The 24065-nt window shown below is 49.1% G+C and overlaps 1 protein-coding gene across 1 annotated transcript; it reads right to left on the minus strand.

Moving 5' to 3' along the window:
- Positions 1–6313: 6313 nt before the first annotated feature.
- LOC144159499 (uncharacterized) lies at positions 6314–9835 on the minus strand. Its single transcript, XM_077691027.1, has 2 exons — positions 9582–9835; positions 6314–6425 (listed from the first exon to the last, which is right to left on the minus strand). The coding sequence occupies exons 1-2, from the start codon at positions 9833–9835 to the stop codon at positions 6314–6316; spliced, it is 366 nt and encodes a 121-aa protein (XP_077547153.1).
- Between the last annotated feature and the right edge of the window lie 14230 nt (positions 9836–24065).

Below are 24065 nucleotides of genomic sequence, written 5' to 3' on the forward strand. Positions count from 1 at the left end.
ACTGCAACTGTCAACGGTTGATTGGAAACTGGTTTTTGATAGCCAATGCGCAAACGATGCGTACAGCACCTTCATGTCTATATTTACTAAATTTTACATGGAAAACTTCAAGCCTAAAATAATTAATAAATAAAAAAATACACGTAAACCATGGATGAACCAGGAGTGTTTGAAAATGATACGGAAAAAGTTTAACATGTATGCAACATTTCTGAAGTCCCGAAGTATAGAAGATTTAAATAAGTACAAAAAATATAGAAACATGGCTACAGGCCACATCCGTGACGCGAAGCGTGCCTACTCTCATGATCTATTCGCAAAACCGAATGCTAGCCCCGACGAAATGTGGCGTACGGTGAACAGTATTTTAAACCGCAGAAAAACTGGAGGCCCACCACTTGAAATAGTGAAGGATGATAAGATTATTTCTGGTAAGCCCTTAGCGGACCTCTTCAACACCTATTTCGTCAATTTGGCGAAAAGCCAAAATAATGAACCCATTATGTCGCACCTATCAACGTCAAATAGCTTTAGTGCGTTCTTTGGCCCCACTACGGAATGGGAAGTCCACAACGCACTGCTGAATGCAAAAAATAGTACCGCGAAGGGCATCGACGGGTTACAAATAAAAACCAATTAAGTTCATTTTGTAGAGCATTTTGTCACCACTCACTCACATTTACAACTTGACTTTATCATCTGGCGTATTTGCAGAACGTATGAAACAGGCAAAACTAACTGTGATATTCAAGTCGGGTGGCAAAAATAGTCTCTCAAATTATAGGCCCATCGCTGTACTTCCAATTGGCTCTAAAGTATTTGAAAAAATAATATTTTTGCGTTTAGATTCTTTTTGCACAAAACATAATCTAATCTCACCCCATCATTACGGTTTTCGCAAGGGAAAGCCAACAGAGCTTGCCTTATTAAAACAAAAAGAAATTGTATTTAGATCATTCGAAGATAAAAAGTTTGTTATGGGAGTGTTTGTAGATTTCTCGAAGGCATTTGACTCTTTACATCACCGCACACTTTTATTGAAGCTCGAACACTACGGAATACGTGGTCCGCCTCTTAATCTTCTGCAGTCGTATCTTACAAATCGAACTCAATCAGTAGTAATAAACGGTGAAGTTTCAGCTTCGCAACTTTTGACCACAGGTGTCCCTCAGGGAAGTATATTAGGCCCGTTATTGTTTAACATTTATATCAACGATATTGCCAACATTACAGATCAAGCTTCCTTCGTCATATACGCCGATGACAATAGCGTATTTGTTCAATCCGAGAGCCTCGATAAATTGTGCAACATCGTAAATTCGACACTCCAAAAACTTAACGATTGGAGCTCCGCAAATTCATTAAGAATAAACAGCAAAAAGACTAAAGCAATTCTCTTCACCCCTTATCAGAAGCACTTAAATTTTGATTTGAAAATTCCCATCGGTGCAGAAAAAGTTGAGGTGACCTCTGAAGCTAAAGTACTAGGAATAATATTCAACGAGCATTTACTGTGGAGCTCGCAAGTAGATCACGTTCTTACAAATCTAGCGAAAATTGCGGGAATTCTATGCCATTTCAGGTATATTTTACCCATTCGTCTTACGTTACTCATCTACAACTCCTTTTTAAACCCAGATAAACTACTGCTCTCTGGTCTGGAGCACAACTTCTAAATCCAATATAAACAGGATTCTTACGTATCAAAAAAAGGCGCTTCGCCATATCGCAAACGCTCCATGGGATGCACCCACACACAATATTTTCTTAGATTACAAGATACTGCCCTTCACGCAGTTATACAACTACAGGCTTATTATAGGTGTACAAAAACAGCGTTAAAAATAACAACCAGGCATTTCTGTCTCTGTGTAATCTGGAAGCAGCTTTGGCGGCCTCGTACAGTTTTCACCGTCAGGCAAAGTGGGTGATACCTTTTGCTAGAACAAACCAAGGATTAAACAGTGTTGAAAACCGTATGAGCAGGTTACTGAATGAATATACATAAAAAACATAAATATCTTGACCATTAGTAATTCAGCCCTAAAATTAGAATTACAGATACGCCATCAATAAGTTTATGGTACTTGAATGCAGTATTCAAACCACGGGGACCCCTCATAATATCTGTGTGCATGCATGATATTTATTAGTGTTCTTTCTTGTGAGTTGAATTGTTTGTGTAAGATCAAATTCTTGCTACTGTGTACTGTGGTAGTGTGGCATCATTTAGACGTTTTTTTATGTTTTGACTTTATCTGACACGTTGTGAATTCCTTTAGTATTGACTGATGTACTTAGCAAAGTACATTTACATGTGTTATTTCGTTCTTCATTGCTGTCATAAATTTGTAATGATTACGAGATAAGCATCTCTATCGTTTTATACGTGTCGTTTTCATTCTGTAAATCACATTCATGGCTTTTTTTGTTACCTAGGAGATAAAACAGTTGTATGTTTTATGTTTTTTTTTTCAAGTTTAGATTACTCAATCGGCAAAAAAAAAAATTCTATATGTTAGTTGAGTTGTTCTCCATGTGTACACAAAATTTCTGCCATTGTTGTATGCCATGGGTACTGGGACCTCGTAAAGCTGTCGCATGACAAGCTTTTTGTCTCTGTTTCCCTGCATTTCTGTGTATTAGGAATGCTCAAATAAACAAACTTCAAACTTCAAACTTCAAAGATGGAAGCATCGGCGAACTGTGGGAGAGCCCGCCAACGTTCCCCATGTTGTGCTGAAAGGAGTGCCCTTCGAGGATTGCCTGAGTGTCGACGACGACGTTGCCCTCACTGTGAGCCCCTCGGACGCCGACACCGTCGCCGATGTCATGCTTGCTGGCGCTGCTGGAAGCACCGAAAAGGCGGAAGATGTCGCGAGTGGAAGCCGTCCGATGCTTAATGAAGCGCTTTCGGCAGTCAATGTGCTTCGCCAATATTGTTTCGATGTTGAAGGACACGGACTGCAACTGATGCAAATGATTTCACATGTAGAGAATGCTCGGCTAGTTGACGCCGCCAAAACGAAAGTGAAAACAAGAATCACCGCTTTTTGGGAAAATAGGTAGTTATAGCGGAAAGTAGCTTTATTGCTTGCAATAAATAGATAGTTTTGTGTACGGTAATGACATACTTTATTATGTTCGTTTCTGCATGCGGGGACGGCAGGAGAAGGGGGGGGGGGGGTCCCGCGTATTGCGAACTCGTAACAAAAAAACTCGTTATTGGCGGGTTCGGCTATTTCGAACTATCGGATATATCGAACTAATGGTGGCGCATATTGCAGTTCGCTATAACCGGGTTTGACAGTACGTACCGCGAATTTGTTCGGCATGAACATTCGAAACTGCTGCGCCCTGTCCCTCACTGACTGCAAGTTTAGTTTTTGTTTTCACTAGTGTCTTCATTCTCTTAAATCTAGCCTGATTATGCTAACCGCGCAACACGGCTGCGAACACACGCTGGTAGAGTTTCACTCAAGAACGATCGGTAATGCAGGGAAACTGTTTGTAATGAGCGCCTACTGCAGGCCGTCACAGAGGCATTACGATTTTGACAAGACCGTGAAGGAGGCGAAGAGGTATACGCGGGGGACAGGCCGTTCCTGTACTCGGTAACTTCAACACCCCTCACCCACCGTAGGGCTACAGACATCAATCGAATAGAGGAGACAGCCTAGCCATGGCCATGGAGTACCACGACGTGACCCTCCTGAACGAACCCGGCGTCGTCACCCGCAAGGGGAACATAGCTTGCCGAGGCACCACGCCGGACCTATCGTGGCTCTCAGGGTCGGCGGCGGTAACCTGGCAGTGCGAAGACGTGGACCTGGGCTCGGACCAAAGCATGATCAGCCTAACGATCAAGGGACCAAGGTATCGGGCAACCCTGGGTAAAGCCAGAGTGACCGACTGGGACCGAATTTGCACGCAGACGGACCTGGAGAACGAAAGTCGTCCGCGGAATTGGAAGACGACAGCAACCAAACGTGAGCAGAATGGGCGCGGGCGCAGAAGAGCGCGCTTGACAAGTTCACCCAAGAGATCGTGACGACGGCGCAAACCCCTTTCGTGGACGTCCGACTCGCACACATGTGGGCAGCGTGCCACTCGCTAACGCGGAGGTGGAAGCGCCAACGTCACAACAAGAAGCTGGTGAAACGAATCGCGGTCCTGAACTAGGAAATCGCGGAGTACGCAAGCAGGCTTTGCCGTGAAAACTGGCTCAGCACGTGCGACGGACTGCAGGGCAAGCTGTCGGCGCACAAGACCTGGTACCTGCTGCGGAACCTCATCGATCCGCTGAGCAGAAAGACTACGAGCCACCGTAATCTGACCAAGGTCCTCAACGCTTACGAAGGGGCCGGACAGCGACTGCTAAAAGACCTCGAGAAGACTTACCTCAAGATGGAAAAGGGCCAGTACCCAATACCCGAAGAGTACGACGGTCCCGATAACCCAAGTCTGGACGAGCCATTCACGATCACGGAGCTCCTCTCAGCCATAGACGAGAGCAAGAAGAAGAGCGTGCCGGGAGCGGACAAGTTGCTCGAAAACATGAGCAACGCGGCGGCGGACGGGCTCCTGGGTCACATCAACAAGGCCTGGGAGAGCTCGCGAGTGCCTGCTGAATGGAAAGACGCCGAGGTACGTTTCATACCGAAGCCCGGAAAGCCGTGCACTGACGATAGAGAACATGCGCCCGATCTCGCTCACGTACTGCATGGGCAAGGTCGTGGAGCGCTCTCAGAAGACTTCAAGCGCACTTGGACGAGACGGACCAGATGCCGGCGACCATGTATGGGTTCCGGCAACACCTGAGCACCCTGGACGACCTCGTCCAGTTGAACGAACTGGTAGTCAAGCGACCCACGAATAACGCACCGCGGGGGATACTGGCACTGGACCTCAAGGGGGCCTTTGACAACGTGTCTCACGCGAGCGTCCTGGAAAACCTAAGGAAGACGGGATGCAGCCGCAAGACCTTCAGCTACATCAAGGACTTTCTCACCAAGAGGACGGCAAAGATAAGGATAGGCGAGGAATGGTAGGAGCGCGTGGAGCTCGGAGACAGGGGCACCCCTCAGGGGTCGGTACTGTCGTCTCTGCTCTTCAACCTGGCCCTCCTCCCACTGCCTGAACTACTCAAGCAGATCGAAGGCGTGGACCACGCGTTCTACGCCGATGAAATCACACGAGTCGCGTGGGTTCAGACGCCTGGGCGGAGGAGGTGCTGCAGAGAGCGGCAACGACCACCCATGAGTACGCCAAGACCTGCGGCCTGAGCTCCGCTCCACAGAAATCGGAGCTGCTCATGGTGCCACCGGGCAGACCGAAGAAGGAGACGCCACCGAACGTGACCATATCCATCGACGGCACGTAGATCAATCCGACCGAGCAGATCCGCATTCTGGGTCGGAACAGATTACAAGCATGATCAGAATAGTTGCCACCCGCAACAGTCGACTCAAGGAAGAAGACGCCTTGCGCCTGGTGCAGGCTTTCGTCGTGTCGCGTGTCACCTACTCCGCCCCGTACTTCCGGCTGACGAAGGCGGACAGGGAAGCGCTCAACGCGACCATAAAAAGCAGCAAAGACCGCCATGGGCATGCCAACGTACTCGTCTACGCAACGTCTGATGGACATGGGCACGCTCAACACTGCGGAAGAGCTGATCGAGGCACACCTGTCGAACCAACGAATACGGCTGTGCAAGACCAAGCACGGCGGGGCCGTCCTCAGAAAGATCGGATGGCAGATCGAACCATAGCCAGAGACGGCGGCGCTCCCCAAGAAGTGGCAAGAAGCAATCGAGACTTGAAACGAGCGATGTTGGCGTCCCGGTCCGCATCCGCAGCTGGACAGACGACAGCAGACGATCGTTCGTCGCATGCAAGCGAGGTCACTAGCGCATCCGGTGCTACTTAACAAGATCTACCCGGCCGAGCACGACAGCTCGAGCCCGTTCTGCAAGGGGACTAGAGGCGCTCTCGCGCGCATCATAGGGGAGTGCACGAAACTCAAGACCCTCCCACCTTCCCTTCCCCCCACCCATAGCTATCCCCAACCCCCTCGAGCGATGGGAGACCTTGCTGTCCAGCCCCGACCTCACCACTCAGTGCGGACTGGCGGCCACGGGCCAGGAGCTGCTGGACACATATGGGTCCCGTGACTAGGGAACCACCCCATCTGGTGCCTGCGCGCACACACCTTCTTTAAGGGGTCAGTAAAAGTTGATTATCTCTCTCTCTTTCTGAGAAAGGGGCTTTGATTTTTTTTTTTTTTTTGAATGAGACATCGTTGCGTTTTTGTGTCATTCTTCAGGCTTTAATTCCGAGCGACCTCGCTTGCAGTTTTCCCACACCTCCGGTCGCAAGTCCTCCAGCGTGCTCAACAAGGCCAGCAACGCGCGATGCTCCGTCAGCCTGCAAAGAAAGAGAGAAATGGTCATGCACACCTCAGCACCGAAATTCCCGCAAACTCATGAGCACCGCGCCATCAGCCGGCTATACCAGTACGCTCGAACTGCCGCGTCAAACGGAGTGAATAAGCCTACCAATTAATTTTTTTTACATCCGCTAGGAGGTGTGTTATAGGTATGATAAGCGTGGCGTGAAGTGTTTACATCCATTTTCTGTTTCCAACGGCGTTATTTGTAGTTTACACGCATTTTGGGAAGCAAAAAAGGGTGGTGACTGAGGGAACACTTATGGTTTTTTGTAGCGCGTTGGAAGGGCGTGGAAAGGGCGTTCGGTTGCAAATCGATGAAGGAAATTCAGAAAATTTTAAACACTGTGGGGTACAAGACACCTTCTCCCCCTTCGTCGACATTCTCGTGGAAAAAATTCAAGCCCTCCCCTTAGCTCCTTATGTCGAAGCAGTACGGTCATCTTCATACCCGGATAAGATAATTACCACGCTATTACCAGTTGCAACAGGGTAATTATGCACCAACCATTCATTACCGCTGCCCTAAAAATTCTATTCTTATTACCAATAAGAATTAAAGATTCTGTCGTAAATCGAGTATAATGATGCCACAATATTTGTATTTTGTACTACATATGAATTTACTCGTATGAACGCCAAAGAATTTTTAAAAGGCATAAAAAATGTGTACGATCAGTACACTTGCTGAACATTTTATATAGTAATTCCCGACGAAAGACGGAAAAACTGTTCCCGGGTGATTTAATTACACATATTTTTGTTTTCCCTGCAGCCTTTTTCAGATTCTCTAGGTCGAGAAAATGGTAGTAACGCCCTGAACACCCTCCGCTTTTGGAGGGCGTTTAAAGGATATGCTATAGGTATTTAGTAGGTAATAGTAATTCCTTCACGTATAAAACGAAACAATTACAACAATTTTTCGATTCCGCATCATGATTAACGTTTCGCAAGTATGCATGCTAACTTGTACATGCTAATAGTCATATGCCTAATTCTGAAATTAGCGCTAATGTGTTTAATTCTAGCAAAGGTGCCACTGACTGCAACAAACGATCTATTTTTGCTCAAATAAAAGCAAATAAAGCAGACGTATGTGCAAAGCAACGTAAGTATATACCTCGCTTTCCCCGAGTGGAAGTCGCCGGTGAGTGGGTGCCACAAGCGTGACCTAAATGGCATTAACCGAAATATTAAAGTCTATCTCTCTCACCCCGTTCCTAGCCTGAAAAAAAGGTGTTTGCCTTTGCCATGGGAAGGCTGCTTGCCACGGTAAGAGGCGGACAATCCCCATGGCGCCATGTCCCCCCATCGACAACGATGACGACGACGAAGAAGCTGTGTGTGGGGCGACAGAATTAATAGGTAATTTGGCTTTAAATCAGCGAACTTCCATTTCACGGCCTCCTTTTTTCTGGAAATAAATTAGTAGGTTAAAGTCATATTCCAGCACTACCAATGAATTAGCCCTGGGTCCCATAAACTTTGAAGGCATCATCACCATCATCAGCAAGCGCGGGCTCCGTTACGGCCACTTGTAAATAAACCGGCTCATCTCGCGAATACATCGCTTCATCATCCAACATGGTTCGTGTCATCTGCTCTGCCGACAAGACAGACCCATTCCCTCCCCACCAGACACGTCCTCCACCACATCTATCCCACATTATATCCCCACCCAAACTGCCCGGCATGTGGCGCTCGAGATACCACGCTACACGCCATTTGGGAATGCCCCTCTTTACCCCCGCTCCGTTTACCCAACCCTCCCACTACCTGGCTGGAGGTGACCGGGAGCTCCTCGCCCGAGCTACAGCTCCTGACCGCCACTAGGGCTCAGGATTACCTGGCGCGCCTCCCTCACCTGAGGGACACTCGCTAGGACTGAGCCTCGTCAGAAATAAAGTTATTCTCTCTGCCGACAAGAAACATTTCATGAAGATGCAGGTTCATTCCCATGCATCCGGGTCCCAGCCTCGCATCGCATCGGCGTGGCTCAGCCGTGAAGGATCATGGAAGACGCTCCGCGAAGCCCCACCTCAGCCTCCGCCCCGCGACCTTAGCCCGAAAGATGCAAATTAAGACCAGCCGAGACGAGCCGTGCCGAGACAAGCCGAAGATGTCGTGTTTTGCCCACAGCCAGGCACCCGGTACCATCCGGTCTGGGAGTGCCAATAATCCCCATATCTCACACCCAATCCCCGTCCCACGTACGAGCAGTGGGTGGACCAGCTGTCCAGCTCGGGCCTCTCGACTCAGCGCATGCTGATAGAGAGGGCACGAGCAGCCAGCAAGGACCAGGGCATCTCGGACTAGCGGACGCCCCCCACCGGTGCTCTCACCATCTCGAAATTAAAGATGTTTATTCTCTATCTCTCTCTCCCCCACCCTTTCGTCCGATGTGGCTCCAGCACCTTCGACGCTTCCTCTCGACGGAAGACATCGTTGTTGCGGGGACAGGGAACATGGACGTCATCATCGTCATCTGTGGCGGCAAGGGATTCGCCACTTTATATTTTCATCGCATTGCTCATCCGCGCCGTCAGCTTGAAATCTCAAAAATGTGAAATGTGAATCCTCAGAAATGTGAAAGCCCGCGGACAAAACGATCCGGGCCAACCAGTCATGCATAAGGGAGACGACGATATATATGGATATGATGATGACTGCTAGCACCACAGTGAAAAGGGACGACGGAACATGTAAATAAACAATGCAATGCGTGGTGGTGTGCCCGTATAAGTGCTTACATTGAAAGAACTCCTGCAGCTTTGCTATGGCTGAAACCTCGCGCGACTTAATGCAAGCTTCGGCAATTTTTGTCGTTAAATTATTGCATTTATTGCGTTTTCTTTGCTATCACAACGCTATCGCAAATATAAGAACAGTGCTCGTATCAGTAATGTATTTATGTCTTGCTTCAAATAAGCCTATTTTTTTAAAAAACAATGCTGAGAAGTCTGGAAAATGCCACCAGATTTAGTAGTTTGTAAAAGTTTTGCCGATATAAACGTCTCGTTGAGGAATTATTTTAACTTTTGGCCGGGGGGCTAATTCAAGGAGAGACAGGCAGGCAGCCCGATAAGGGCTATCGTCTTTAGTATGCAACAAAGCTGCGCCTAGTGAAAACGTACCATTCTTGAAGCTGACGTTCAATGTCCCCCTCATTCATCGAGTCATCGTTGTCTTCTGTCTTGGCCGACGAATCTCCGTCCGGCTGCCCTGGCTCGCGCTGCACACCGTCGCCATTGTCAGCGTGGACGCTGCTGACTGAGACCAGGCTGTCACCCATCAGATGCGCGTGCCCGCCGACCACGTCTGTGCCTCTTGCCTCCCCTGCGGGTTCTTCAGATGTAGAGGAAGAGGACGTGGTTGTAGATGACTCCATACCGTAGGCAGGTTCAGGAGTTTGTGAGAGGTTGCCTAATCCAAGGACCGGCCAACGACACTACCGCTCGCGTTCCTTTGTCCTCAGAGGCTCTAGCTCTACTGCACCGACGAAGAATTCCGAAGGTCGAAGGAAGAGTAAGATGATGATGATAATGCTGACGACGACCACGACGATGATGATACTTTCAGGTAGGCACAGAGTTGTGCCACACTTGTTTTTTTTTTTTTTTTTTTTTTTCACTACCGTGTAATACAGCGCGCACCAAGGGCAGAGAAAACGAAAAGATGCACAAACGCTGACTATTGACTCTTTGTTATTCAAGAAAACACATAATACTGAAAATACAACGTGATGCACCATGTGCTATTAACAAGAGACATTATCATCATTATTAACTTTATTGAGAAAAATAACACAAATAGATAATCACTGCGGAGCGGTGGTTGGGAGGACGAGAGGGAGAAAATACTTTTATTGAGATTTCTCAACGGCCCAGAGGGTGGCTGAGGATACAGGTTCCTTATTCACTGGAGCCCATATGCAGTCCGCGTTGCCTGTGCTCTGCCCACCAGCTAAAGCTGGGTAGGCAGAGAGCGGCTGGACAGCAAAATCTCCCCTTGCTCTTGTTGGCTTTTCGAAAGGAAGAGAGGAGGGTGCTCAGGGCTAAAGTCGCACACCCCGATTATGCGGCGGAGTGTGCCTACTTCTGAACAAAATTAACATTCAGTGTCGTAGCGATTCGGATACATTAAGTGAAGACGCGTCGGGTGTGGGAAGGAGCTGGATTGTATGAACTGTAGGGTAGTTTGTTGTTTCCTGGATAGGTCAGGGTGTGGCGGGGGAAGGGTCTGCCTCTGTAGGCGATAATGTTGGGTTATGTCCCTGAACGTGACACGCGGGTGACTGTCCTTGTGCAGCTCCATAGGGGGGTGGGAGGGGGGGAGGGGGGTAAAAGCGCAGGCTTGTTGGTGGGCGTATTCGTTGTCCTCCATGGAAGCGTGAACGGGCGTCCGGATGAGCTGAATGGAACCATTTGGGGAGTGGTTTTTTAACACACGCTGTGCAGCTCGGGACACCCACCCCGACTGGTAATTTCGGTAGGATTGTTGGGAATCGGTGACCACCTTCCGAACGCCTGGTTGAGTAAGAGCCAAGGCGATGGCTGCCTCTTTTATTGCCGTTATGTCTTGGGTCTTGAGTGAGGCACACTCAAGGAGGTTGGTTCTGATGGTAGCCACGATGATGGAGTACTGCTGCACTCGATGTTGGGAGGCGTCTGTGTAGATAACCGCTTGATCCCCGCCAAGGGTGGTGTTGAGTGCTTGATCCCGTGCCTGTCGGCGACCCTCGTGGTGTGAGGGGTTCAGCATCTTTAGTTCTTGTCGCCATGAGTCCGGGAGCATCACGCGGAGTGACATCTTGTGCTTCCCAGCCGATCTGATGGAGGATGCGGTGACCCACGGCAGTTCTGCTCAGTCGGAGTTTCTGGTTTGAAAGTTGGAGATGTGTCATTTGGCGTGAGGGCGAACGACAAGGAGCTCAGACTTTTGAGGTGAACACTGGAAGCCACAGGCTTGAGCATATTGGTGTACTACATACGTGGCCTGTTGGAGCGTGTCTTGGGTCTCTCCAAGGGCCCGTCCCTATCCAAAGGGTAATATTATCGGCGTAGAGTGTGTAGCCGAGATTTGGTATTTCCGCCAGTCTTTTAAGGAGGTACAGTAGGGCCAGGTTGAACAGCAACGGAGAGAGCACAGATCCCTGATGGGTACCGCGGACAACAAGCCGGATAAGATCGGATGTAACTGTGCCAATCTTGAGTGTCACCATACGATCGGATAGGAAGCCCCCGATGTATGAATCAGTTTGTTCTATGCAGTCTGTGGCAATAAGGGCAGGCAGTATATTGCCATGAGTAACGTTGTCGAAGGCCCCCTTCAGGTCGAGGGCCAAAACTGCTCTAGGGGAATTTCAGGTGGCCTGTCTGAATACCAAATCCTTTAGTTGAAGGAGTATATCTTGAGTGCCGAGGTTTTGCCTGAAGTCAAACATGGACGTGGGCATGGGCTCGGTGTCGTCGAGGTGTGTCTGTAGCCGATTGAGAACGATCCTTTCCATCACCTTTCCAACACAAGGCGTAAGGGATATGGGTTTGAGGTTGTCCACAGGGGGGATTTGCCAGGTTTCCCAATGCATCGTACCTATGCTGCTTTCCATGAAGAATGTAGGGTGCGTGAGGCCCAGATTGAGTTGAGGTGTTCTAGGAGGGAGGCAAGAGAGTCGTTCGCAGTGTCTGGTCTCGGGGCGCTGTTTTTTTTTTTTATGCTCGTTTATAGCTGCCTCGAGTTTGTGAAGAACGATTGGCCGGCTAGGGTGTCGTTGGGCGCCCCGTGTAGTGATGTGAAGGGGTGCCTGGGTGGTCCGTCTGAAGGTACTTAGAGTGCTTTCATTAGTGATGGAGCATCACCCTCGTTGTTGTTGAGAGTGCGAACTAAGCTGTGGTTGGTTTCGATCTTGCTTGATAGTGGGTCAATCAAATGGTGGAGAAGTGGCCACGTTTTCTTGGTTGACAAAGTGCCTTGAAGGCCGTCGCAAATTCAAGCCAATTCTCTCTGTAGAGTGCTTTGGAGTATTCCGCCGCTCTCTTGCTAAGTTCGTTGATGCGTTCGCGAAAGCGACGATTGTGTATTTGCCGCTTCCACCACTTGGGAAGGCTTCTACGTGCCCTACGAGTCCATGCACGGGGTTTGGTGCGTCGGGATGATCGCCTGCGTGTGTTACTTGGCCAGGGACAGATGGTGTGATGCCCACTGCTCGTAGGTCGAGGTTCGCCGAAGGTTGCGTAGATTTGCTCCTCTCGAAATCTGTCCCAGTTGGTAAGCCGGGCTGACACTATGGGTGTTTTGAATGTCTCTCCACGTGTCGTTAGCTGAAGTATATCATGATAGGAGCCGATGTTCACCTGAGTGTTTATACATACCACGTCCAAGGAGCCGACAAGTAGCGAAAGGTCCGGGGGAGTGTCTGTTGCCTTACTGGTGCCTTGACATGTGGGTGTATAGGAGCATTCAAGAGGGTGGGGCGAAAGAGATAAAAAAGGCAGCGATTTCCTTGCCTCTTTTCATTTTAAGACCCATTGGATCTTGCCACCCACCTGAAGCTCCAGATCTGAGCTGGCACGAGCAGCCTGACACTGCTCTTGTTTCTCTTGTGTTTGTTGTACTGCCTGGCGATGTGTCCATACGTTCCCATGTAACATGCTATAATATCGGTTCACCACCGCGATTGGGGCAAGCGCATCTATACTGTTTCGGGTACACTAAGCCGTACGTATGTAGATTTGGATTAGCGTTTTTTCTAAATCGTCCCCATGACACGGCTTCTTCCGTGCTGACTTCTGGATGGGGTGGCGCGTATCGGCGTCTTCCAGCTCTAAGCTCTTCGAGTGTTTTGCCGCATTGACGAGGACGGGGACAATGCAGAATGTGTTGATCTCCGCTCGGTTCGTTAATTCACGAGCGATCTGCTCCGCAGCTTCGTTCCCCTATAATCATTGACGACCCGGGGCCCATGCTAGTGCATGTCTTCGGTCGGAGTTATTACAGGTGCTTGTGAGGATGTTAACCTCCGTTTAGGTATTCTCCCGTTCGGGTATCCTTGGCATGCAAGTTTTGGGTCCGTAATAATGTGGCGCTTTCTTCCCGCTTCTTCATGCGGTATAGCCAGGTCGATCGCTGTTGCTTCTGCTGCCGTGGAGTTTGTTCTGGTTGTGACGCTGTCAATTAACTTTGGTTTAGGTCGATTAGCAAATGTCAAGATTATGCCATCCCAAAACCTAATCTCTCTTTCTAACAGGTTTACTGACGCCGGGCTGATACATCCCCTTCCCCAATTACTGATGTGGTACGCTTTCAGCATTTCGCTGATTATGCGATCCTTGTGCCTAAAAAGGAAAGACAGGCTATCATTGGCACTTCCTGCATGCAAGCGCTGGCAAGCGGGCATGCCCATTTACAATATACTACGCTATTAACTTCATGTCGACACCAGCCCGTTTGACCGATGAACCAGGACAAGGAGGAGGAGAATACACTTTACTGAAGTCATACAGGTGACTTCGGGTGTTCATCCTGGGCTCGAAGTGTTCCAATTGACCAGGCAGTACACGACATAAGTGTTCGGAAGGCTGCGTTTGTGGTGCACAAACAAAGTTTTCACGAGTGATACCTCACCCCCTTACCTAACTTGAGCCGTATTCTCAGAACGTTTCTGTACAGCCGGAAAAAATCTTGCCCATTTGTTCACGCGCCGCGAATGCGACACTGATACCGAAGAGCCATGAAGACAAAATACAGGTTGCGTACTTAAAAAAACTGCTTTGCACGATAACAATGATATAAATTTGATTGCGAACTTCAAGCAAATAAGATGAATCAGTGGAGGCATACAGGCCAGTTTCCGGCAATTTCTCTACCAAGTCACAGAACCTTGTTTGTGCGAATGGCGGCCGCCGCCACCGCCAAGAAACATGACCAGGCGATCGTAGTGGGGCCTACTTTTCCTTTGGTCGTATCGCTTGAATGCTTACGTGGAGTTGGCACATCGATAACCACGTTTGTAGCGCTGGCCCGTATTACGCAACTCCAGGGCGATATTTGATTTTCCTGTGCCAAGGAAGAGATGTGGTTAAATAACGTAATAGACGTTATTTTGATTGTATTCAGATATTTGGCTTAGGTTTCACGAGAACGCCGTGAGCAAGAAAATATGGGGCCTTGTAAGAGGTGAGGTTAACAGAGATGTAGATGTGGTGTTTGGAATTAAGCATTTCGAGGTTGAGGGAAGTGGGGCCAGCAGCTACGCCTGTGTGAAACGTATAGGATGGATCTCCGACTTCCAACCCAAAGCTTTCCTCCATTCCCCTTCGATCAGCTTTTCCAAATTGCGGAACTGCATTAAGTGCCACACACTTGGTCATAATACAGCACCAGGTGAAGATAAATAACTTAGACTATCCTCCGCAACCTCCCCGAAAGCGCACTTCCTCACCTTCAAGCTTACTCTAACTACATCTGACAGAATGGTGAAGTGCTGGCGTGTTGGAAACAACCAGAAGTCATTATTCCCAAACCCGGCAAACGATACACTTCTACCCACCTCTCATGCGTTTTGCGATGGTAAACCCCACGAACAGCTGACATTGATGCGCCTTGAACGTAACTTTTTTTACACATCTGTCCTTCTTTTTACCCAAACATGTGTCTGCCACACCCGCTGTTGTTATTTTTAATTCAGCCCCCTGCAATAAGGCCAGTTTACCACAAGCGTAAATGGCCCATGTGTAAAATCGGCGTGACCGCACATGGCTCCCTGTATCTTCCAGAGAACAACTCGCTTGCGCAAAGGTCCATGTTCAATGGAGGAAGGGGGCAACGCAGGTCTACTACAGCACGACGCACTCCAGGAAAGACAACTTTCTCTGAGGATGATGATGATGACACGAGAAAATAAAACGCTTCCCGTGGCCAGCATTGAACCTGGGTCATTCGCGTTATGAAGCCGTCGTATCTCCAATTGCACCGTTACGACACGGTCGAAGCAGTTTGGATTTGGAGAGGGGTGCCTGGACGTGCAGAATTACAGAACAATCATGCACCCCTCCAAACACCCCTCCGAACAACACTATTCCCAAACCCGGAAAACCATACACTTTTCCCCGCCTCGATGGTTAAACTAAATCTTCGTGCGAAATCAAATGGCAGAGGGTTTAAGTCGAAGCCGCTGTAATTCAAAGGTCGAAACTGAAGCGCGGACCAAAGCTAAAGCTCAACGAGTCGACGCCCAAACCGTCTGCGAGTCAAAGTCCAAACTCTGGCGAAAACCGAGGAATCCCTTACGAGAGAGCCTCGCGTTCAACGATCGTCCTCGCTAGCCTCTAGAGGGCTGCATCATTTTTTTTTTGTCTCGGTGGGCTAAAGGAAATCCCTTGGCCAATCCCACTGAATCGGTATTAGCCGTCATACACTGCCCCGGGGCAAAAGAGTGGCTGGCCGCCATGAGATCGCCAAATGCACCACTGACTGTTTTGCAAAAGTACTGAAAGTATAACAAGACATCGTCACGGTTTTGCCGACGCTCGCATATTTGTGCGAAGTCAGACGCCGACACGTAAGCGCCGTGCGATGATGCTACGGGTTTCAGTGGCAACCAACTTAAAGCCCCGGCCTGCCGCAGCAAAACGACCGCAAAGGAACAAACACGGTGGATGTTGGTGTATGCAGGGCGGTGTATTCAAAGGTGTGCTGTCACCAAAAGACCAATCAGCAGCCAGCTCGAGGGACTACAATTGTTAATGCTACCTAAGCACGCGGTATTCCAGCAAATCAATCCCAAACCAATTGGCACTACAGATGGTCACTTTTCTCCCAAAATGTAATTTTAATGTTTCTATGCAGCATTACTGGAAACATCGAAAGCGAATTTGAACTGGCTTAATCTTGGGTAGGCGTGAGCCCTAAACGGCGCTTGGATGCTCAAAAGCCCGAGATGCGTGTTCTGCTCGCTGCGCTACTCGGCAAACTCGAGCACGAAGGCGTCATTGGACACAAAATCTTTCTCAAATCTGGCTTTGTCTAGTCTGGCCACGGACTTCCACGCATTCACTGGAACATTAGTCTTCAAACTAACCTGCGCAGTTTTGGCAGAAAGCGTCGTTTCACTGATCCGTCCAAGTTCGTCATTCTTCAAGAGAATAAATGTGCCAGCTGTGCGAGGATTTCGCCACTCTGGTGCTTTACCTGGGGTGCGAGTCATGTCGCTAACTGCCGTTCTGAGCTGTACAGTGTTCACGCCGTCGATGGAGCCCAGCAGCTGAACCATGTGGCCTGCCTTTGTAAGGAACGGCTCGCTCCTGAAGAAGTGAACACCGCGTCGAATTTTTGAGTAAGGCCCGATCGTCCAGATGAAGTCGGCCTTTCGCGACCGGGTCGGCGATGCCAAGTTTTGAGATCGAGGTGGATCCGGAGGGAAGACGGCACCCCGGATTTTGCGGACCGCACGCTGTTTTCCCGCTGTGGGCCCTCCTGTGACGTTGCAGAGACGCTTGGCATGCGCGGTCAATTCTTTTACTCGGACCTGCTGGCCGCACATGCCGCAACGAGTGACGTAGTACGGGCACTTGTGGTAGTGCGATGGCATGTCCAGCAAACATCCTACGTAGCTGCACCCTCTGCGTCGATTCCAGCAGAACACCGATGCTCTGGAGACGAGGTCCAATGGCTCGGTGTTGGTTGCCGCAGGCCTCCAGGCCGTGCCGTCGAACGGGCAGACAGGCTGCGCGCTGTCCAGGCAGCACGAGCATAGTTCGTGGTGGCACGATTCGCTCGTGTACAGACGGGGAGGCACCATGCCACACAGCGAGCAGCGCGACAGCGGCGGCACGGGAGGCACGAACTCGACCCACCGACGCTCCACGTCCCTTGAGAACTGAGTCAGCACAAAGAAGCCGCCACACTCCTCGCTGTTGAACGGCCGAGGGGTGCTGGGGACGACCGCTCGAGCAGTCTCCTTCTCCTTGGAGCGGCGCGAGAGTGGGCAGGAGGGAAAGCACGTCCACATGGCTGAGGCCGCCGAACGCCGCTTCCCGTCCTCTCGAGCTGTGCCTACCGCCCACCCGGGCAGCTTTTAGCGAGTCATTCCGCAGCGCTGCGTGCCGCTCGATGTCGTGACGTCACTCTGCTGCTGACGATGACGATGCCCTCGGCGAGTTTGGGCACGCGCCCATGATCGCCGGGGCTAAAACGTCCACTGTGCTCTGGCTGGACCTTAGAGATAGAACAGTACAGAATAAAATGGAATCAAATGTATTCTTGCGCAAAGTAGACACATCGCGCATAGAAACCCGGTTCCCCACGAGATTTAATTTTATTTCTTTTCAAAAAAAAAGTTATCAAATGAAAAAAAAAGCGCAATCTGGTAAAAACCTGAATTACCGCATAATTATGGCGACTTTGGAAATTAGAGCGACCTGAAGCAAAAGCATAAGATGAATAAATTTACAAATCCCTACAACGGGCCTTGATGTGAACCTTCCTGCTTATATACCACCCCTTGTGGGAATGCCCATACCACGCAACGCCCTTCCTTCCTTCTTCCCGAAGGCGCATTTGACAAACCTGGCCGCCTAAACGCACCCTACGTTCGCCTCTATTTCGCGTCGTACAGAAGAATCGAACAAATAATAAACGTGTCTGTAGGCTAAAGCGAACTTCAAGATACCAAAGTGTACTTATTTTCGACAAGAATGCGTAGAATTAACGTAAACAAACATGTTGCAGCAAAAAAGAAATAAAAGATCGATCTTACCGGAAAAAAAAAAATTAGCAGTGGCTTAGTTCGGCTATGCCAGGATATACGTAGCGTTAGCTAAGGTTCAGCTGGTTATTCTTAGGTTTCCTGGTTGTCTGGGATTACCTGATTATCATGCTTACTGCTGCTAAAACGATTTACAATCCAATCCAATCCAATCCAACCCAATTTAATCCAATCCAATCCAGTCGCGGCGGCGGTGCTCCGGCGCGCCAGCTGTGCGCCGTGAGACTTCACTGCTCCTCGCGCATGCTCAGCACGGCCCTTCAGGAGCCACGCGAAACTGCTCAACCTCGGCTAGTGTAGCTCACGCTACAAAATTAGAACCGCTGAGGGTCGAAACCAGGCCGTTAGCGTGAAAAATTACGACTCTACCCCTAGCACACCTGGGCTGAATAGAAAAGCCTTTTTAACAGTTGCTCAAGGCAATAGAAACGGTGTTCCAAGCGTACGAGTAGACAGTGGGAGTCCCCCCAGGGCGGCCAGGATTGCCAATCACTCTTCCCCCGGAGCAGTGGTAGTGCCAGCTGACCATGTTATGCCGAATTGAAGTGAATCTCTGATAGCGAGATCAGCTAGACTATCCGCTAATACTGGGTGGAACCAGCGTGACGGTAATAGAGACGGAGCCAAGAAACTCAGGCACGGCGCTGGTCGTCTCATTTCCCGCCAGCTCCGCAATCCCACATCGGCCATCTCATCCCAAGTCAAACGTACCCCACTCGCATATCCTGGAACGAAACAAAATGTGTGCGTTACACTGGGGACTCTGAAGCGGTAGTTTGGGCTGAAATGGCGCACTTTGGAATTGGGCATTGTAATGATTTCGATTACATGTGACCTGGAACGTTACATAAAGTGAGAGCAATGGCTAGTATTCAGGCCATTCAGATGGGTGTAAAGTCCGTAATTCGTAATGAAAAACTTTAATATAGGGGTTCCGAAAAAATTCCAATCCCAGCTTTCTCGGCACTTCGAGATGCATCCTTCGGATAGGTTCTAGCGCCTGGTCTGTGACAGTGATATCTTCTGCGAATTCCTTGGGTTGAGTCACGGAGCAAGAACAATATAAGAGGGGAAAACGAGGCTTCCTAACGCGGCCAGATAATGCCACCAGCGCTCGTCATACACGTTAAGGTAGCGGCATTTGCCGGGGGTGAAAAAACTGCGGGGCTGCCGCTTCCGGCATTGCACTGCACAGCCACGGAAAGAAGTGCGGCCGCTATCATTTCGTCCATCAGGTGCCGCTACCCTCTCCTTTATCGTCGCAGCGACGAAGCTTTGAAGTCCGCCTTGGTTTTCGTTGTGACATTATCGGGTCGCTCGCCCGCGCTTATCGCGATGGGCCGTTTCGCCTCATGTATATTCTTGGTCCGTGGGTTGAGTGCACGTAATGCGGCGTGAGCCGCCTTATTATTACCAGGTTCCAAGGACACGAGTCCAGTAGTCCCAACGATGAGAATCTCCGCAGGAGCAGGTGAATATTTTCCTAAGTAGGGAGTGCAGCTTTGATTGAGATGAAGGCGGGCGCGGTTTGGGGGTCGGTAATAACTGCGAGTTACTCTGTGCATGTAGATCCTTATCCTCAAGCAGCCAGATCATGCCTCAAAAAGCAACACACCTTCTTTAGTGTTACCGTAAAAAAATCTCCATCCTTTCCTCGTCCGTGAGGGCGTCGTTGAGACAGAGGTGTGGCGTCTTTCTAGAAGTAATGTTTTTTTCGTTTATGCCACTGATCGAAGGCCTGCAACACTGCGAGGTGGTGAATGGAGCGAATGTATTTCTTACCGTTACTTTGGTTCTGGTGAGACAGTGGCTAAAGACAGAAGGCGGGAGAAGTTTCCTGAAGAAGTGGTGAGAGCGTGGACACAGCTTGCTCGTCAGCTTCACAATGACCGCACGATCAACGTTACCACCAAACGTCGCATGCTGAGTAAGGCGGCTTGGCCCCATGAAAAAATTCGCTGCGTAGCAACACCAAGGCTGGAACTGCCATTTAGGGGTGCGGCGAACTTGGCAAGTTGCTGAATGTTCATGGTGAAAACAGCGCCTAAAAGACGACGACAGAGAAGGGACCGAGAAGCGCCGTGTTTGTGTTTTCCCTTCGCTGTCTTCGTCTTTTATGCGCTATTTTTACCATTTAGGGCTGCTTTGATCACCACACTGAGGGACAATTTTTCTGCTTCTTAGGTTCACCTTCTTTCCAATTATTTCTCATCGCTAGAAAATGCGATAACGCCGTCTGTTCCTGAAATTAAAACATGATTTTCCGGGCGCACGATCCCACACGCTGTCTTGTCGCGGTGTTCCCGCTGCCTGCTATTTAGGCACCTCTCTGTATGGCCGATGTATTTGGATCCACAAATAACGCATCCCAAATAACGCGCCGATAGGCACGAGCCGTAATTTTTCGTTAACGATTTTTGACCTTGATTCATTTTGCTTTTCAGTGGGGAACTGGCTTCGCTTTACCCAATGTATTTGGAGCTCGGACCTCAACGACCAGCTTATGCTGATCACCAAGGCTCCCTCGGCGCAAGACTCTGGCGTGTTGGACTAAGGTCCCCACCACCTCAGGAAGTAAATAAACCTTTGCTTTATTGCAATAAAAGTTATTATTCCTCCTCCTTGTAGCAGAAAAAGACCATCCGAGTCTCGATCAAGCTTTTACGTGTGAGGTGAGGCGACACATTCTCCTTTGGTGAGCCTTGTTTCCCTCCCTCCCTCTATTTTCTTATTTTTGAGTGTGGCATGGAGGGACAACTGACACGCACGTCACTCCACCTGATGATCTGGTAAGTTTTAATATTTCAACGAGTTTCTTGGCTAGGTCACTAAAAAATTTGAGAGAGACGCTGAAGACTGCTTACGTTTGGAAAGGCGAAATCATAACGTTTTATTTTAAGTTACGCGATCCTCTATGTCTGATGGCTGGTCTGTGGGGATAACGCTATCTCCCGCTGCTCCAATGTTTTCGCAATCAGAGGGCTATATACCTATCGTGCAACCTTTGCGTGGTAACGGTTGCTGTGGTTTCGGCTGGTGGTAAAAATTTTGCTGCAGTGAGTATCTTCCTCTTTGCTCGCCGTGCGGCAGTATTGATTTCCTTCGCATCTTGTTCTGATGCGTACTTCTGGGGGTCACGTTTCACATCTGTGTGACCACGTCTCACAGCTGCCGCCGAAGTAGACGCTTTAGAATCAATCACAGGAGTGACGGTACCGACAGCAGAAATGTGTCGAATAATCCAATTGTGCCATCTAAATACCATCTCGATGTTTCTTGTCCACTTGCATCGTTTTCTTATCTTTATTACTATGTGAATGAGATGCTTGGCCGATCGCCCCTGTTGGCCCAACGCTATCAGCGTAAACGTGCTTTCATAGTTTTGTACTTAGCATGCTCATGTTACGCCTGTAGACCTTCTCTTGTGGGATTGCATCCTTGAAATGCCATCGTCATGATCATTTTCCCGTTGCGTCGTTTATTCTTCTCTTCGTTTTCTTCTTCTTCCTCAACGTGTTCGCGCGTACACGGAAGGGGATTGTTTTAAAGCCAAGCTTTATAGTTATACGCCTCCGTGCATTTTTTCTGTACGATTGCAAAAGCACCTTGCGGAAAAGCCAACTTTATCGCGAATGCTGTGCAGAAAAAGGCTGGAACCCTTGTTGTATCAAAACTTTCCCAAAAACAATTATATGACAATAGGGCACAACTAAAGCTATTATGACTCCGAGCCTCATTTACTTGTCATGATTTCTTCACAAAAAGGGAGTTCATACCTTGTTACAACTATCAAAGCCCCTTTTAACAGCGGTGCTGTTTAAGCTTGAGCTCTGTCCGTGCGGATCGTTAACAGAAAACTCCCCTCGACGGAGTGGAAAGGGCAAAATCCTAGGCGAAGAAGTGTTAGGGAAAGTGGCGATGAGGCAAGGAGCCCATGAGCAGGTGTTGGTAGTGCGCGCCTCAAGTAAAAAAAAAAATGGCCGCGTATCTGCTCCTTTCGTTGCAAATGTCGACAAAAGACAATAATCGACGGGCGCCCCTGCCATGTAAACGCCTCCCTTCTCTTTCCCACTCGCCTCTCATGCTGATCCTCTCCCGTTCCTTCCAAAATAAGACGCTAGAGGTTTGCTCAAGACAATTTAAACTTACCGCGTTCTACTGCTCCAGGTCGGGTGCCTCGATGCCAGTGCTGCCGTACGGTGGAGACGCGCGTGGTTCAAGGCACCCTACTAAAATGTTTTTAGAACCAGGTTGCCCTGCTCCACGCGCATTCCAAGCGGAACGTGGAACCTATATTGTGGAACCTTTTGTTACTGTTGCCGTTTGATTTCCTAAAATGCCGCTAGTAGCTGTAGTGGCGCGGGAAACAGCAGGAGATGATTTCTGCGCTTGATGTAGTATTTCATTTGATATCGCAAAAACCAAGCATCCATGAAATTTTTAATAAAGGAACACTGCAAATATCACTTATGTACTGGTTGTCTGCCTTATGCTTGCGTAATGTCTTGTTCTTGTTCAACAATGTTGACAAGTATGCACATTGACCCCTGACCTAGACGCTCAGATTTGACTGTGGATATATAAGACTATTGCGCAGCTTCAGTTTCACTTCGGCTGGGTGGCTGAATCGAGTCACGGACACACAGACAGACAGATATAACAAAATTTCTGCGTTTAAGTAGCCCAAGGAACACTATCGTCTTAAAAAAATTGGGTCCAATCCACGCTGTGAAGGTGGTTGGAAAGCAAAGCTTTAAATGACACCCACAACAATTGCACATGCGACTTCACTTGAATTCACACACGTAGCTCTACAAAGAGTGATAGCAGAGATTCTGTCAGCCGTTACCTGGAATTCGCGGTAGCGCCGTCCCGAACGCAGCAGCAGCGTCGGCCACGGCCGGGCTAGAGTGGCGAACGCTGCCGCTGTAGCCCGGCCATGAGTCGGGAGAAAGAAAACGGCGAAGGGCGTCTTTAGAAGGGCGAGACAGCGGAACTTACCCTTCCTGATGTGCTAGCTAGGCGCTACACTACCGCGGGGCACAAGCGCAGACACCGAAACAATTGGACATGTGAGATTAGTGATTCACATTTATACCGATTTAAACTAGTTAGTTTAGTAAGTTTGAGAATTGCGAGAAAGCTGCTGAACTTTTATAATCGCTATTTATCAGAACCAGTTGCTACTTTCGCCTTTTCTAATACCTCTTAAAACACGACTGAATTGGGAAGCACCAGTTTAGAAAACGGAGTCTCATTCGTGGCAAGCAGTGCGCAAAAGGTAGCGCTTCTCTAGCGGCCACATGTCTGTATGTGGTTTGTACATTTTGTTTTCCCGCCCTGCAAACCAATCCTTAACGTATGTTTGCCGTACGACCACTTAATTCCGTCGGGGGTGCGGATTACCCAGGAGGTGCTGTCGAACAAGTTAATCAAGCCGTGCAAAGGCACCGCGCGATGGACCGAAGCTGCACGAAATCAGACCCAAAACAATCGTCGCTAAAGCAGACGACAAAACCGCCCGCCGACGCCCCCCTCATGAGAAGAGGCACTTGCGCGCGGGGAAGGCTTGGTAATAAGGTCCCTGTTCGCCGCGCCATCTCTAGTGTGCTCCGTAAGTAAAACCCTCCGCCGCCTTATTGGAGAGATCGCGTTCAAGATGGTTACAACACCTCGAAAAAGGGGACCGGTGAACTAAAGCAAACTTGTTTCCGCGCGATACCAAGAGTAAATCAAAGTCAGTACCAGAAGACACAGGAGCTAACAACGCGAAGATGCGCGGAGTGGCTTCGCTTCATCGTCCAAAAGAAGCTGGATCGGTCCTTGAGTCATTACAATGTTTGCGGAAAAAACT

The sequence above is a fragment of the Haemaphysalis longicornis genome, unplaced genomic scaffold (assembly GCF_048455015.1).
Source record: "Haemaphysalis longicornis isolate Haplotype H1 unplaced genomic scaffold, Haemaphysalis longicornis Haplotype H1 scaffold_1, whole genome shotgun sequence".
NCBI lineage: Eukaryota > Metazoa > Arthropoda > Arachnida > Ixodida > Ixodidae > Haemaphysalis > Haemaphysalis longicornis.